Raw genomic sequence first — 16,842 nt, forward strand, 5'->3', positions numbered from 1 at the left:
TTGACTTAGTAAATAATGATAATCGAGTATTGGGTTCCAGTCCCTTTTTATTTCTGCGTAACATATTAACAGTACACAAACAGTTCTGAAGTTTTAATACAAACTTTTCAAGGTCATTCTATTATTGTATGGTATTAGTAAAAACTACATAAGTTAAGATAATTTCATGTATTCTTTTAATTTTGTCACCTTTTTTAATGTCGGTCAGACTAAAGTGAATCTCTTAAGGCATAAACAGCGGGTTTTTTTTTTTTTTTACAACTGTCACGTTTAAATTCAGCGATACAGCAGCCGAGGCGTCCTCGTATTTCTGTTATAGGCACAGAGTTGTCATCGGCCGGTATGAAAAGGCCCTTTTTTTATCAGGCACCTTGCAGGCCACCTAACTGAGGTGGTCCTTCAGCGACCGAGAAGGCTGCTTCACCCACTAAACAGACCCGATGTTTTTGTTGAGGAAAATGAAGGTAACGATAGTTGAAATTCATTTTGATTTCTGGCTTTGAATTTTGAATATAATTAAGTATTTTTATGATTGTATAGGGATCAATTAATTGTCGTGATAGTTGATTTAGCAGAATCTAATTTGCCAGCTTGCTATGCTACTTTGTTTATCATTGATTCTCTGTAGCTATCTAGGCCTGAAGACATAATTTGGTTATAAATTCTGTTGTGCGGGAAGAGTTATTGCATGCTTTTTCTGCTGAAGTGTGTGGTCATATTGGGGAAACCATTTATTCGTATAGCTACCGAACAGCCTAAATGTCCTTTCCATCAAAGGCCTAAACGAATAGGTCGCTGGCAGTAGTGTGTGCGGAAGCACGACAGGTTTCTTTGAGAACCCTGAAGCGTTTGGCTGGAGACTTCGTGTATCTATTCATAATAACAACTATCGCCTACAAATGAATTCAGTGAGCATGTCACGTTGTTAGCTTTAAGATTAAGCAGAGGTCGCCTACAAACGAATTCAGTTTACGGATGAGTATGAATTTCGTCAGATTTAAACATATCTAGAGTGCGTTGTTTTTGCGATGTGAATGTCGGAGGTCTAACTTTTTGACGCTATGGGCTCGCGCACTTGTCGCGCGGGCAGATGACGGCTGGCGCGTGTTGTGCTCCTTGACTAACCAGATTACTTTTAAATAACCAGTTGTTCGTACATCTTATCAGTTAAACCAAAATTAAAGACTCTTAGGTGTGAATATTCAGTCCTTTTGAATTCAGATCTGGTCTGTATACGAAACTAAATAACTGGCTTTTAAAATATATTGAAACTTTTGTTTAATTTCATATTAGCACATTATATGACAGTAGGGAATTGTGTAGTTATGGAAATTGTATGAACAAGAAAAATAGTATTTAGAATGTTGATCCTCTCTTTGCAGTATGCCTGCTGAAAGCAAGAAGCCAGTAAACATGGACGAGAAAGACGTGTGCGTTTTCAGCAACAAGGACAAAGAGCGAGCGGCGGAGAGCCGTCCCTCTTCGTCTCGGGAAAAGGGGAAAGAGGACACCAAGGTGAGCGGGAAGAAAGATAACGGCAAGGCGGCAGCGGCGGAGGAGAAGAGGAGGAGGCTGGAGGAGGAGAGGAGAAAGAAGGAGGAGAAGGAGCGCAAGAAGAAAGAAGAGGAGAGGCTGAGGGTGGAGGAAGAGCAGAAGAAGAAGGAGGAGGAGGAGAAGAGGCAGCAGGAGGAGGTGGAGAAGAGGATGCAGGAGGAGGAGGAGAAGAGGCAGCGTGAGGAAGAGGCGGCACGACTGAAGTAAGGGGGCAGCTATGGAGATCTTGGGGTTAGGTGAAACGCAGGGTTGGGCTGGGGGTGTCTGGGCACCTGCTCCTTTTGTCACGGTCATTGGAAGTGCCCCCCTTTGAGGTTTTAAGTACCTTTTTTAGTACTATAGGTTTTCTGTGGGATCTTCATTATATAAATGTGTGTTTTGCGTCACACTTTTACAAATGCGTACTTACTGGGATGTGAGTCTTCTCATAAGGTTTTACCTGGAGTGGGGAACCTGTTCCATGATGATGATGATGATGATGATGAAAACCCTTTATTGCTTTTGCAATACACCATGTCACTAGTCACAAGTACCAGCGAAAAAACTGGCCATCAACCCGACCATACATATACATAAACATCACATTATAGGGGGTAGACAGGTCAGGAAGACAGGGGATATAGGAAAAAAACACCTCAGCAACATAAGCACATGGTCACTACACCTTACAACATAAAAAGTTGTGACTTGCAACAGGGGAGGTAGTCCAGCATAGACAAACAGCCATCCAGTCCTGCAGCCCCGCCTGTTCACGCTGAGGGTATGAAGCGGTGAAGGCGTGGGATGGGGGGAGGGTGCGGTGAGTGTGTATCTGTACGTATGTATATGTGTGTGTGTATCCAGGTGTCCTTGGGATTGGGGGAGAGGAATGCAAGAGTGTCTCACTGCCTTGTTCTTCCGGGGGAGTTGTTAATTCAGAAGTTGCCTTGGCCAAGGGGGAGCTAAAAGCAGATAGAATAGGGTTGTTTGGGTTTTCGGGTGAGAAGCTGTAATTTCACAGCTCTTCTAATGTTCACGCTGGTCTCTGCCATCCAAAATCCTGTGCAAAGCTGTGGCTTCTCCGTGATGTTATCCAATTGCGATCAATAGTCACAGTGATGTTATCCAATTTGTGATCAGTAGTCACAGTCTGAGTGCTAACAGCTCTGCCTATTCCATCAATCATTCCGGTCAGCCTAGTGGGGCTTTGAGCGGCTGTCACCGTTTTCTTCAATCTTCGATAAACCAGGGCGATGCCTAATCCAATCAGCATCAGACCTGTAATCATGGTTCCGAATAGGTAGATCTTCGATGTCCTCCATGGAAATAGCTGCCAGACACACGACCCTCCACTTCTCCCATCCGTCCATCGTGCAGCCAGCTGCATACGTTCCTGCAGGACAATCAGGTTCCCCCGAATCTGGGCTTCTCGTCGAGAAGATGGTGTCAATTTTGTTGAGAGACCAGTTGATGAAATCCATATTTTTCTTAGTTTGGAGAGCAGGGCTGAGAGAGTCTCTCAAGTATAAGACAGTAGACGAGACGAGACGAGAGGAGCAAAGCAGAGAAGATAAGGGGAGGGAGAGGGAGAGAAGTGCGTCCGCCTCCACTGAGAGCCAAGTGGGTGTGGGTTTTTGGGATGGCTTCTCGATCAGCCAATATCAGTGGGTCCCCAGGACTGTAGTTGAGAACCATTGTTCTGTGATTGGCTGACTGAGAAAAACCCGCACTGGTCCTCCGTGGAAGAGGTTCCCCACCCCTGGTTTATAAAGTTATTCAGGACAGTGCTGATTATTTACCTTTTCAGTAAAACCTTTGAACTTCCCCTGTGTGCCGCCTCTCCAAGCCTTCTCCATCTGCCCCCCACAGAGAGAAGGAGGAAGCGCACCAGCTTCACCAGGAGGCCTGGGAGCGCCACCACTCCCGCAAGGACCTGCGCAGCCGGAACCAGAACGCGCAGGACTCGCGGCCTGAGGAGGCCTTCTTCAGCCGCCTGGACTCCAGCCTGAAGAAGAACACGGCGTTCGTCAAGAAGCTGCGCACGCTCACGGAGCAGCAGCGCGATTCGCTCTCCAACGACTTTGCCTCGCTCAACCTGAGCAAGTACATCGCCGAGGCCGTGGCTTCCGTGGTGGAGGCCAAGCTGAAGATCTCCGACGTGGGCTGCGCCGTGCACCTCTGCTCCTTGTTCCACCAGCGCTATGCTGACTTCGCCCCGCTCCTGCTGCAGGCCTGGAAGAAGCACTTTGAGGCCCGCAAGGAGGAGAAGATGCCGAATGTAAGCAAGCTTCGAACGGACCTGCGCTTCATCGCCGAACTCACCATCGTGGGCATCTTCACCGACAAGGAGGGCCTGTCGCTCATCTACGAGCAGCTGAAGAATATCATCAACACAGACCGTGAGGCGCACACGCACGTCTCCGTGGTCATCAGCTTCTGCAAGCACTGCGGGGACGATGTCGCTGGCCTCATTCCTCGCAGGGTAAAGGTAGCGGCAGAGAAATTCGCCCTGGGCTTCCCTCCGAGCGAGATCATCAACGCCGAGAAGCAGCAGCCCTTCCAGAACCTGCTCAGGGAGTACTTCACCTCCCTTACCAAGCACCTGAAGAAGGACCATCGCGAGCTGCAGAACATCGAGAGGCAGAACCGGTGAGGCACCAAGCAGACTTGGCGTGTTCTTGCAGGGTGTCAAAAACATAGTGAAATTCAGGGATTTTGGCTAAAAATATTGCTGTGTTCATAAGGCGCTTTTTCATGCAGCGCATAATGTTTAAAAGGGTTAGCAGTCAACGCCGGGAATTGTATTCCTTACTCTGAATATACACCGTTGTGTAAGTCAAAAATTCCAAATGGACATAAAATGCGGACACCTTAGGGTAGGAGCAGTTTCCCATTTACTAGGTCTGTTCAAACGGTAATTTCCCGCATGCAAAGCATAAGAGCTCCCCATTCACAAATCAGCATCCATGTTTATACCTTTCTGTGGGTGGCAGCCCTAAATGAACTCGCCAGTCATTCCGATTAGCTCACCTCTTTGTTCCTTGTTCGCTGCCTTTTCAAGGTTCCTGGAACAGGGCCCCTTAGTTCTGTCCTCATCCACTCGTATATCTTTGTTTATATGGTATTCTATGTTATATGAAAAAGTGAATAAACATTTCAAAGGGATAGAAGTTGATTATGATAAATTGGAAAAATTATGTCCCAAAAGTATTGATTATCACACCATAATTATTGTTGATATTTCTTCACCTGCGTACACACTGTTGTACATATAAGCATAGTGAAACGAGTTTGATATGTCTATGAACATCATGGGGGAAAAAAGTCTAACTGAATATGATATATGCCATTAGCAAAACAGGTGCATCAAGTACACTGATTTCCTTTCTTCTAAAGACACACACACCTACAGGTTAGAGTGAAGGCTGAGGTCAGAGCGCAGGGTTGGTCATTTATCTGGCTCCCTGGAGTATTGGTGGGCCATTCGTCAGTATTGGTATTCTTTGCTGGTCCATCACTGTGTGATTACATCTGCTGCCCCCCCCCCCTTTTTCAAAGTGAGATGACAATGTCCTCTGTTTGCATCTTCAGCCGTATCCTACATTCCAAGGGCGAGCTCAGCGAGGACCGACACAAGCAGTACGAGGAGTTTGCCACATCCTACCAGAAGCTGCTCGCCAGCACGCAGTCCCTGGCGGACCTGCTGGATGAGAACATGCCAGAACTACCCCAAGACAAGACCGTTCAAGAAGGTAGTAGGCTGTGTTTTAGGACCCCGGGATCTATCAGAGCCTTGTATACAGACACCCCTGCCTGTGTTTCTGTGCGTTATTGCGTTCTGCTTAGTATCTCTGCCATGTTTTATGGTGTTTATAACCAGCGACTGACATAACTGGTACACGGGTATGCATTCGCGGTATAAAGGGGAAAGTGTGTGGTAATTTATCATCTCAGCTAAGTGTTTACTTCTTTTTGCTGTTAAGAAATAATGAAATTACTGCCTCTTTTATCCTTAATACTGTGAATGCGTACTTGTGTACCAGATATGTCAATCAGTGTTTATATTGCTGGTGGGATTTTGTACTCGTCATTGAGAGTATTATTGGACTTCAGTATAGTCAGTATTGTCAGAGTATTAAGCTTCAGTATTGTTGGGTCTTCTTGGCCACACCATACATCTGTTTTGCTAAATTCTCAGTGTTGATTTTTCCTGCTCTGCGCTCACTAAAATAATATTTTGAAGGAATAATGTTTTAAAAGTCTTCTGTGATCTTAGCTTTCTCGTCAGTTGCAGTTTTGCCCCCAGTCTGACAGGCACTCATGGTGCTCCTCTGTGGGTCCTTCTGTGTTTCAGAACATGGCCCCGGCATCGACATCTTCACTCCAGGGAAGCCGGGGGATTATGACCTGGAAGGAGGCATTTGGGAGGACGAGGATGCTCGCAACTTCTACGAGAATCTGGTGGACCTGAAGGCCTTTGTCCCTGCCATCTTGTTCAAAGACAACGAGAGGGCTCGCGACAAGGAGGAGGCCAAAGGTATGGCGCTCACCGTCCAGTGAGGAGCGTCTTGGGATTCCCTTCAGATGACGGTCACTGCGAACGTGGTGGCTGCACTGCATGTACTGTCGCCTGTTAGTCAGTAGTGTGTTTGTGCTACGTGATGCCACAGATACAAAGGATGGGAAGGAAGTTAAGGAGGTGAGCGGGACAGAGGAGCTGGAACTGGAGCTGGAGACGCTGGACATCGCAGATGACGCCCTGGAAATGGAAGGAGCTGACGAGGTTGACGGTGATGAGCTTGCCAAGAAACTGCTGGATGAGCAAGGTGGAGTGGGCCTTCAGAAATGTCTGTTTTAATTAAATAAGCGATTTGATGGTGGTTTTATCAGGGCACCTTAAGTGAATTGGAATTGTGCAAGTTTCCCATTTCCATGGGAAGTCTGTTCACTAGGTAGTGGTTTGTAGATTTCTGGTGGCCATGAATGTTTGTATCAGAGTAGTGATACGGATAGGTTGCAGTGATCAGGGGAAGACGGCTAATCACTCCAGAGTCATGTTTGGCATTTCCAGACCTGGAATGGTTTATGGCTCAGAAGATCTGGTAGATGGAGTCGCTAAACCATGTCATGAAATCGAGCATTTGCCCACAGGATAGAGTATGACAAGGACAGTGGTGGAAGGCACCTCTATGTTGTAGCCTTGGTCGTAGTAAAACATATATTTTTTTCCCCCCCCACAGAGCAAGAAGATGAGGAAGCCAGCACAGGGTCCCACCTAAAGCTCATTGTTGATGCCTTCATCCAACAGCTGCCCAACTGTGTCAACAGAGACCTGATAGACAAGGTAGGGTAACAACAGGACAGTGTAGCACCCTGAGTCGCTGCTATTTTGACCTTGTGGGGACATATTTTCATTGAACCGTTTTTTTTTATATATTGATTTGAACCGACGACGCAGATGAAATAAAATGACAAAACATGTTAAACGCAATGCACTATAATTGCATTGTCCACACTGAAGATGCACATCTGAGCTGTTGCTGTGCCTGTCTTCCTATCAGACCATATATCCAGCTCTTAATGACAAAATCACATGGTTACTCAAGTGTTTTAACTGAAGAACGTGTTTGCTGCACCTTCTGGTGGGTCCAGACTGTCCGAGCTGTCAGGATTGATGTGTGCCGCTTTTCATGTTTGCAGGCTGCAATGGATTTCTGCATGAACATGAACACAAAGTCCAACCGGAGGAAACTTGTGCGAGCGCTCTTCACCGTCCCAAGGCAGCGGTGAGATAGTCCTCCAGCTCCCTGAAATTGTTGATATTGTAATAGCATCTTATTTCATTACTTGGTCTTGCACAATTTTGGGAAAACTTTAGGTCACCACAAGGTGGCAGTATTCCCTAGCTTAGCTACTTGTTTCTGAAACGTGTGTTACCGTACCCTACATGCTACGCTTGTAATTTAGCTATTAGAGGTGAAAAGGTACCAGTGCTGTTTGTGTTGAGCTGCCGTGAATAAACTCTTGGTGTGGTGTCAGTGTGTCACATGACCAAGAGCGTTTCTCCTGTTGATCCCACAGGCTGGACCTTCTGCCCTTCTATGCCCGGCTGGTCGCCACACTGCACCCCTGCATGTCTGACGTGGCTGAAGATCTGTGCTCCATGCTCAAGGGCGACTTCAGGTTCCATGTATGTCTCTCAATGCTAACATCTTTAGCAGCAGTTTAGCGTGAGCTTGGTTCAACCACGTCCTGTTTGTATGGATGTGTGGAGCGGTGATGCAGGACTAAAATTGGTGGTTTATGAGCATGAGAGCGATTTTTATTAATTACCAGCTATATTTTCTCCTGCAGTTTTCCTATTATTTTTAAACCACATTTGGGCTTTTGCAGATAAGAAAGAAGGACCAGATCAACATTGAAACAAAGAACAAGACCGTGAGGTTTATTGGAGAGCTAGCTAAATTCAAGATGTTCTCCAAGACGGACACCCTTCATTGTCTGAAGGTATCACGTTGTTATGCTTTTTCTTGCCACACAATGTAGCCGTCAGTCATGGTTTCCGTTTTGGGTGGATTCTGATTTATTTTTAATGATGTGCTTTATATAGCTCATGTTTAACGCCTTTGTCCTCTTGCAGATGCTGCTGTCAGATTTCTCCCATCACCACATTGAGATGGCGTGCACCCTGCTGGAGACGAGCGGACGCTTCCTCTTCAGGTCTCCAGACTCGCACCTTCGCACCAGCGTGCTCTTGGTGAGTTCCGGCCTCATTGGGTTAAGCACGCCTCACCCTAGTGAGCTCTTTTGAAAAGGAAGGGCGCTGGGGGTGTTAAACTTCCTTGTTTTTCTGCTGTGGGGGGTGGGGTGGGGGGGGTGTGGGGGGGAGATGGGTGGGTCCTGACTGAGGATGCTGACAGGGACTTGGTGTTCTTTAGGAGCAAATGATGCGCAAGAAGCAGGCTATGCACCTGGATGCCCGCTACGTGACCATGGTGGAGAACGCCTACTACTACTGCAACCCCCCACCCGTGGAGAAGGCCGTGAGGAAGAGGAGACCACCTTTGCAGGAGTACATTCGCAAGCTTCTCTACAAGGACCTGTCTAAGGTCACCACCGAGAAGGTTCGTAGGGGGATATCGCTGACATTCATGTTTTCATGAGATGGTTTGGTGACCTTTCAGCCTTCACTAGTCTAAACCTTGACATCTTGCACCTCCCACATGGTTTAACCCTGCGATTAAACTGATCGTCTCACAGGTGCTGAGACAGATGCGTAAACTTCCCTGGCAAGACCCTGAAACCAAGAGCTATCTGATTTGCTGCCTGGTGAATATCTGGAATGTGAAGTATAACAGCATCCACTGCGTGGCCAACCTCCTAGCTGGCCTGGTGGCATACCAGGAAGATGTGGGCATTCACGTGGTGGACGGGGTGCTGGAGGACATCCGGCTGGGCATGGAGGTGAGCAGGATGGTCTTCATGTGGCCGCTAGTGAAGCTGATTAGTCTGTCACCTCTAGAGCTGGAAATATACTAATTAGACACTTTGTCTGGAAACAATCTCTAATCTTGTTGTACCACGACACACCCATGTAAAGTGACTTGGGGTGATTCTGTAGTGAAAGATGCTAAATATAAATAAATTGAATTGAATTGTTCTCAGCTCATGAAGAACATCAAATCGTGTACATTTGTGCGATGGTTTTGGGAAGAAAAACATGACAGCCAAATTTATGACATGGTGACACCTCAAAAAGTGAGAGTTGTGTATCTAATTTAGCTTGGCAGTCGGCGCAGACTGTTGTGGTGCCGTACAGCCGAAGGTGGTGCTCCCCCCTGACTTGGTGACCCCCCTCCATGTTGCAGGTAAATCAGCCCAAGTTCAACCAACGGCGCATCAGCAGCGCTAAGTTCTTGGGGGAGCTCTACAACTACAGGATGGTGGAGTCGGCCGTGGTCTTCCGCACACTCTTCTCCTTCATCTCCTTCGGGGTCAGTCCGGATGGCTCACCCAGCCCGCTGGACCCCCCTGAGCACCTGTTCCGGCTGCGCCTGGTCTGCACCTTGCTGGATACTTGTGGCCAATACTTTGACCGGGGCTCCAGCAAGAGGAAGCTGGACTGTTTCCTCATCTACTTCCAGGTTGGTGTGATGGGCCAGCTTCGAGATGAACCTCAAGAAACAACTTATTTTTAATCACTCATTGGGTTTCATCGTCCTGCTAATTTTGGCACAGTTTTGAGGACCTGAGGATAATTGTCCCGTCATTGCTCACAGCGTTACATTTGGTGGAAGAAGGCTTTGGAGGTCTGGACGAAGGAGCACCCATTCCCCATTGACATCGACTACATGATAAGCGACACGCTGGAACTTCTTCGTCCCAAGATGAGGCTGTGCAGCTCGCTGGAGGAGGCGGCCATGCAGGTCACCCAGCTGGAGAGGGAGGTGCTCGTCAAGCTAGGTGAGAAGTTCCCTTGGTAATGACTAATGGGTTAACATTGCGTTCTGCGGTGTGCGTGGTCTGGTGACTATTAGGGCAGAGATAAGGATGTAAGAAAGAGGAAGTGACTCCTGTGTTCCTGCTTAGCAAGTTCACCTGCATTTCATCTCAGCCTCACCTGATGGACAGCATTCTTCAGTCTGGAGGAGGTTTGCCCGTACCCAACTGGTTTTTGCACATTTAGCTTTTTTTTACCTTTCACAGGGGACTTTTCACTCTGCTGTAAAGCATTCATTAATATTTAGGAGTAACCTTTGTTTTTATGCATTACAGTTTAGGAGCCCCTACACTAACGGAACTGGACCTATGTCCAGAGTTCTACATCTCTGGGTTCTCCACTTGTTCTTTTGGTTGGTTGTCTTTCAGTTTTTGTCATGAGAGAATAAATGAGCTGTTTGTGGGAGTTACTTTTCCCTCCGAATCTGCTTTCAAGAACCTCCACCTTCAAGCTATAGTGGTGTGTGAAAATTGAAGTAATGCAGATGTTATATTAATGGGTTAGCTTCTAAAGACCGACTTGGTTGTAGACTCAAAGCCAAGCATATTTTCAATTGCCTATAAAAGGAGTTTAGGTGAGAAATGTGGTAAACATCATTGGAGCATGACTGTAGTGTTTTGGAATCACTAAATGCTGCATTCCACCTGAAGGGTGAATGAGCTTTGAGTCACTTTTTGAAGATCGTCGCTTGGGATGCGTTTGATTGAACTCACTCTTATCCTTTTCCCCCCATTCTGGAAAAACCTGTTGATCTTTGATTATGGGTGTGCTTCTCTTTGAGAAATGGGTGGTTGGGTGGTAATGGAAAGTGGACCAATCCTCACCAGTTCATGTCTTTAAAAGAGTTGCTTCATTGTTCTACTTTAAGCCTTTTATTTGTGTGGGAGGGGCGTGGATCGAGATGGTTGACCTTTTTTCTTTCTTCATTTCCCAGGTCTAGCTGTGGAGAAGGACGACCGGTCCTCCAGCGCCATGGGTGATACGGAGGGACTGGATGAGGAAGACGAGGACGATGATGAAGAAGGAGGGGCGGAGACGGAGGAGCAGTCTGGGAACGAGAGCGAAATGAATGAGCAGGAGGAGGAAGTACGTGAGAGTTTATCGTTCCCCACAACTTGGGCGTGTTCTGCCCATTCTGGTTTGTATTTCAGCAGCTGTCCTTTCTGCACTTCCTCCCAAACTTATTAGGCCTGCCATGATAATCGCTTTTGCTGGACGATATATTGTCCCAGAAATGATTGCAGTGAACGATATTATCCATTTTATGCCTCTGGTATAATGGTGATAGCAAAATAATGCAAAGAGCATTAAACTTTATTCAGACACTAGAACTGGAATGTCAAAAAATGTAAGTAACCTAAATAAATAAAACATAAATAAATAAAACATAAATAAAAGCACGCAACCAAAAAAGATTAATTCCTTAACAAGCAATATGCTGTCAACCCAGTTTTGCAGCGGCTAGGACCTTCGTTAAGTGTCACCGTAACAACACATAGTCTGTAAGTTAGATATAAGTAGCGACAAGTGACACGTTTGACCTGACAATGTCACTTTAGCGCTCCTCCTTTTAGGGCCTCTCTGGACATGACACAAAGGCACTTTGAGCGGAGACTTCCAACGTACACACTCTTCCCGGACCATCTTTTCTCAAAACGCTCAAATTATTACACTGCGGAGGCTCGGCTCAGTGACGCAAGTGAACCTCCATCATTTATTGGCCAGGGGAAATGAAACAGGAGGTCAGAAAGTAGTCAGACCAAATATTGTACATAAATACCCTTTCTGCCTTTTATGATCAGAATGGTGATACAAATGTCTAGCAGATTTGAAGAATGGTTCACTGAGAATAACAATAGGCAACATGTATCCATGCGTGTTTTTGCTTCAGTCATCGTTTCTAGTTTTCAATTTTGTTTGTACGTTAATTTTTTATTTTCATTTGAAATCTAATTTAGTTTGAGGACTGATTTCATTAGTTTTTATTTTAAAGATGTAAGTCTATTTAGTTATGTATTTATTTTGGGTTTTATTTAATTTCCAGGAATTGACAGAAAGGGACTGTAGGGCCTTGTTGGCTGTTTTTGTGGTTGAAGTGCATGGCATGAGAGTTCTAAAGATAAAAAAACAAATCGTTACTTCAGCTGAATAGTATTTAAAGGTAACAGGAAGTATTTGATGTTTATTTTGTCCTTATGTTATGTTGCTTGTCCATATACTGTATTATGTGTTAAGATGATAACATAATTATGATGACAAACCCATACTTATGTAGCGGAAGTGTTACTGTATTGCTCATAGACTGCTAGGAAAATCACTAACCCATCCAGGTCAGGTGGACCCTGGGTTTCTCAGTGTCGCAAAAGCCTGAATGGGCAGCCAGGACGGAGACAGCAGGCTCTGGTGACAGCCTTGTCACTTTTTTATGTTGTGTCAACTCTATTTTCCACTTTCTTTGGTATTTGATCTACATTTGTCAACCAGTGGTGGTGATGCTGTTATAATCTGAGATTGACATAACTGGTACGCATTTGAGGTATTATTATGCACATTTGCACTGTTAAGTTTCTATAAGTACCAGTTATGTCAATCCCTGGTTGTAATCCAGGGACATATTTAAACTGTCTCGTTTCTGTGTTTTAGGAGGGCTCCGAAAATGAGGAGGAGGAGGGGGACGAAGAGGAGGAAGAGAACACCGACTACCTGACTGACTCCAACAAGGAGAATGAGACTGACGACGAAAACAACGTGAGTGCAGAGGCTGCACCCCTACCGCTAATCCTGTTAGCCGACGGTGGCAGTGACCGCGCCATGCCGCTCCTCTTTCTCTCCTCAAGGAGGTGACGATCAAGGGAGGCGGCCTGCGGCATGTGGCCTGTGCTGAGGACGAGGACTTCATCCAGGCCCTGGACAAGATGATGCTGGAGAACCTGCAGGTATGGGCCACTTCCTGCGTTTCTGTCTAACGACGTTTCCCGTGTAGTTTTTTTTTTTTCTTTGAAAATTGCACACCTTTAATGCCATTACATCCTATTTACAACCACGCCTCAGTTAGTGACCGAGTTCCATTCCGACAAGTGCGTCTCTGCCTGTGCGTCTGTGTCTGTCTGTGCCTGTGCTCCTTTACTGAGCTATAAGAGTTCTGTATGTCCCCCTGATCACCTGTCTGAGTGAGTGCTCCTGTATCTGTGTGCTGTTACTGACATGCATTAATGGGCACTGAGCTCTACTAAGGGCCATCTGACTGCCCTCCCCGCCTGCTCTACACCCCACAGCAGCGCAGCAGTGAGTCAGTGAAAGGCCACCAGCTGGACGTGGCGATCCCACTGCAGTTGAAGAGCCAGCTGAAGAAGGTCCCTCCCCCAGCCTGCAGCGCGGAGGCCGACACTGAGCTTGCCGACACCATGCAGTTTGTCATGCTCACCCGCAAGGGCAACAAGCAGCAGGTATGCATGCCACCCATGTGACCTCTGCCCGCCTGCCGAACCACCCTTTTCTAAGAATTTCATTATTGCTTAACGATAAGTTGACAGGGTCGTTCTGGCTCAACTCAGACAGATATTTGGTATCGTCTGTGCTCAGCCATCTCAGAATTGAACCATTTCGTGGCATTTTGTTCGCAGCTGAGCCAACAGGAAAAATCCAGAATCTCTCTGCTCCATCTCATATAGTTTAGAAGTTACACTGGCTTGACATTCATATTTTTCCTTTGTTCCCAAAAATGCTTGGTCAGCCATTTTCAGATGCAGGTGTCTTTGCAACGGTAACACCTAGGCACCTGAAAGAAATTGTGTATACAAGACTTTGGCTTAATTCCAAATATGTATTTCTTTAGCTCGTAGCATGCACCAAACTTGGGATAAAACATTCTTTCTGTGATCTGCCAAGAGGCCCCGAATCTCAAGGGGATGGTAAAGATACTGTCACGTTCATTGTCATTTGAAAGTTCCATTAAAAACCAGAATGATGTTTTCTGTTTTAAGGGTTTTATTTACAGTTTGAAACTCAATAAAACCCTTAAAAGATACAGGCATCTGACCAAGCATTTTTGCAAATGAAGGACAAATCTCATTGAATTTCACACCAGTGTAACTCCACAACTATGAGCTAGGCCAGAGATTTTTTTTCCATTAAGGCCCAGGGGCAAACAAATGCCAGAAAATGGTTCAGTTCTGAGATGGTCGAGTGCGGACTATTTGAGTTGAGCCAGAAAGACTCCATAGTCTTTTAGTGATTCTTAGTTTACTCTTTAGAATTTAAAAGTCAGCAGGTTTGCTTGTCCAGTTCCTTTCAAAATGACTGACCTACATACAGAACATTGTTGTTTTTAAAATTTTGCTGTTTGTGGGGCAGAATGTGGCTCAGCAGGTTAGGAGGCTGTGCTCGTGATGGGAAGGTTGCCGGTTCAAATCCCAGTGTTGATAGAGCGATTCCACCCTTCGTCTTGCAGAACTGTCTGACCTTGCTTTCTCAAAAAAGAAAAGTACGTCACTTTCAGGGGGAAAAAAAAAAGCTTTGGGTCATGAGGCCGGGTAACAGTGGGCCCTGTGTGTAGGAGTCAAACCCAGCCTGCACTGGGCCCCGCCTCAGAATGACCCACTTGTTCAGCCGGCCTCTTCACAACTCAGAACAGGAGTGACCTAAAATTTTCCTGCTTCTATGAATGTGGAGAAGTTGACCGAGACCCAGGCTTAATATTGTGCCGTCATTCGATTTAGAAAATGACTAACAGGCCTGCATGCGATCTGGCATACGGCTGCGTTTCGCTGCGTCTGCTCGGGTTTCCCGGCGGGAGCCGCTCCTCTCTCTGAATGGGCCGTTGTTACGGACGCTGCTGCTCGGATTCCGTCTGCAGCTGACTGCGTCTGCGTGTAATCACCTGCCTGTCCTCCCTCCACAGTTTAAGATCCTGAACGTGCCGCTCTCCTCCCACTTGGCCGCCAACCACTTTAACCAGCAGCAGGCCGAACAAGCAGAGCGTCTGCGCATGAAGAAGCTGACACTGGACATCAATGAGAGGCAGGAGCAGGAGGACTATCAGGGTGAGGAAGTCAGCTTCCTGGACCAAACTGGGTCTTTCCTCCCTCCCTCGGTCTGTCTCTATCTCCCTTTGACTGTCTCTGTCTCTCTCCCTCGCTCTATCTCTCTCTCCCTATCTTTCCATATCCCTTCCTTCCCCTTGCTCTCTCTCTGCCTCCCTCCCTCTGTCTCTCTGTTTGTCTCTCTGTCACTCAGTCACACTATCTCTCTCTCTCTCACACACACACACACACACACACACACACACACACATAGTAAAACGCATTGCCCTTTGCAGAGATGATGCAGTCGTTGGCCCAACGGCCAGCCCCTGCCAACACCAATCGCGAGAGGCGACCACGGTACCAGCATCCTAAAGGAGCGCCCAACGCAGACCTCATCTTCAAGACTGGGGGAAGGTGGGCAGCCATCTGACACCCTGTAACCAGCAGGGGACTTTCCACATGGCCTGGAGAGGCAAATAAAGAAAACCATAAAGCAGCTTTTCATGGTCTTGAACCTAAGGTTGTTTGCTGATGTCAAGATAACTTCTTGTTTCTAATTCCGTTCACTTCAGTTGAGGCGCTCTGTTTTTGAATAACAGCACCTACCAAAAATTTTTTACTCTTGGTTAATAGGTGAATTAATCCTTGAAGTTAGTGGCAAAATGTGACACTGGTCTGAGATGATCTCTTGGAGCTGGAAGCGGAATTAAAGGTTTTCTGACGAATCCGCGTAGACCTTCTGAGCTGTATGTTCCGCAGTCACGCTGCCGCTCTCTCTTCCAGGAGACGCTGAAGGGATCACAGTGGTATGACCTCCTCGCTTGGGCGCTGACCTACCCCCCCGGCTGACTGTGGAGTACACCGTCGCCATGCGAACGGGAGGGGCCGTGGGCTCCTCCCCCCATGCGGAGCAACACCAGCATCTCTCTCTCTCTTACACACAGAAGCACGTGCACACACATGGACACACGCTTTGTCACGCCCAGCCGGACTCAGCGGTGGCGAGACCCCTTCAGCGGGAGAATGCGTTTGTGAGGCGGCTGCCGTTCCCACAGGCCCTGCCGGAGGACCAAGATGCAACAGGATCAGGGAGCACACCACGGTCATGCACCCTCTTCCTCTTAGAGGGGGTGGGCTTACAAAAAAATTTAAAAATCAGTTCTTTTGTTTTAACGCTGCCTTTAGTTAAATCATTCTTTAGATTGGAGGGCCCAGTTGAGGGGAGGGGGGGGGCTGGAGAGGGGGATGAAGGGAGAGCAGCCAGGTTGAGTGAGGAGGCAGCGAGACGGACACGCAATTCATGGTACCAAGATGGCCGGCTTTGTTAGCGCGTCCGCTCGTCCACCATGCCGACGGCCCTGCCTAGAGCATTCTGAGAAACCGAGGGTCGAGGTGGCGACTGGCAGAGGGACTGACCGATGGACTTACCAGCTTTTCATTGTCTGATTTAAAAAGGAAAAAAAAAAAGATAAATATTTATAGATGCGGTTTATTTTTTCATTGATGTTCTGACAGGAAGCCATTTCTAGGTTGCGAAAGGCTTCAGCATCGCAGGCATTTCTGTGCATATGAGTTTTGGTGTTCTGTAGTTAATGCCTGCGTGAGGTTTCTGTCTACAATCTGCAGCTGAGTTTCCTGCTGATCCTTTTGAAATCTGTTCCAAGTGTCTGTCTGGTTTAACCTTGTTTTGCCCCCCTCCCTCCATTGCATGGCCTGTTCATACCAGCACTGCTGCTGGCAAGCAGGCTGCATCTCGGATTGCAGTAAACTGTCCAAATGTCAGCT

The 16,842-nt window shown here is 46.9% G+C and overlaps 1 protein-coding gene across 1 annotated transcript; it reads left to right on the plus strand.

The window, feature by feature from the left end:
- The first annotated feature begins 338 nt into the window (after positions 1-338).
- upf2 (UPF2 regulator of nonsense mediated mRNA decay) lies at positions 339-16,839 on the plus strand. Its single transcript, XM_023808881.2, has 22 exons — positions 339-464; positions 1,383-1,757; positions 3,403-4,182; positions 5,125-5,285; positions 5,888-6,070; positions 6,204-6,359; positions 6,774-6,877; positions 7,234-7,319; positions 7,615-7,723; positions 7,927-8,040; positions 8,174-8,290; positions 8,472-8,657; positions 8,794-8,997; positions 9,402-9,677; positions 9,813-9,996; positions 10,968-11,119; positions 12,677-12,781; positions 12,871-12,969; positions 13,309-13,479; positions 14,934-15,075; positions 15,351-15,471; positions 15,841-16,839. Exons 2-22 carry the CDS (start codon positions 1,384-1,386, stop codon positions 15,848-15,850), a joined length of 3,834 nt encoding a protein of 1,277 aa, XP_023664649.1. The 5' UTR covers positions 339-464; position 1,383; the 3' UTR covers positions 15,851-16,839.
- Positions 16,840-16,842: the final 3 nt, after the last annotated feature.

Source organism: Paramormyrops kingsleyae, chromosome 1, assembly GCF_048594095.1.
Source record: "Paramormyrops kingsleyae isolate MSU_618 chromosome 1, PKINGS_0.4, whole genome shotgun sequence".
Classification (NCBI taxonomy): Eukaryota; Metazoa; Chordata; class Actinopteri; order Osteoglossiformes; family Mormyridae; genus Paramormyrops; species Paramormyrops kingsleyae.

Excerpts from the sequence above, each read along its gene's own strand:
- upf2 (XM_023808881.2), top strand. The coding sequence starts at position 1,384 with ATGCCTGCTGAAAGCAAGAAGCCAGTAAACATGGACGAGAAAGACGTG. Across the intron at positions 6,071-6,203 it reads CGACAAGGAGGAGGCCAAAG|ATACAAAGGATGGGAAGGAA; the intron begins GTATGGCGCTCA and ends GTGATGCCACAG. Across the intron at positions 7,320-7,614 it reads TTCACCGTCCCAAGGCAGCG|GCTGGACCTTCTGCCCTTCT; the intron begins GTGAGATAGTCC and ends TTGATCCCACAG.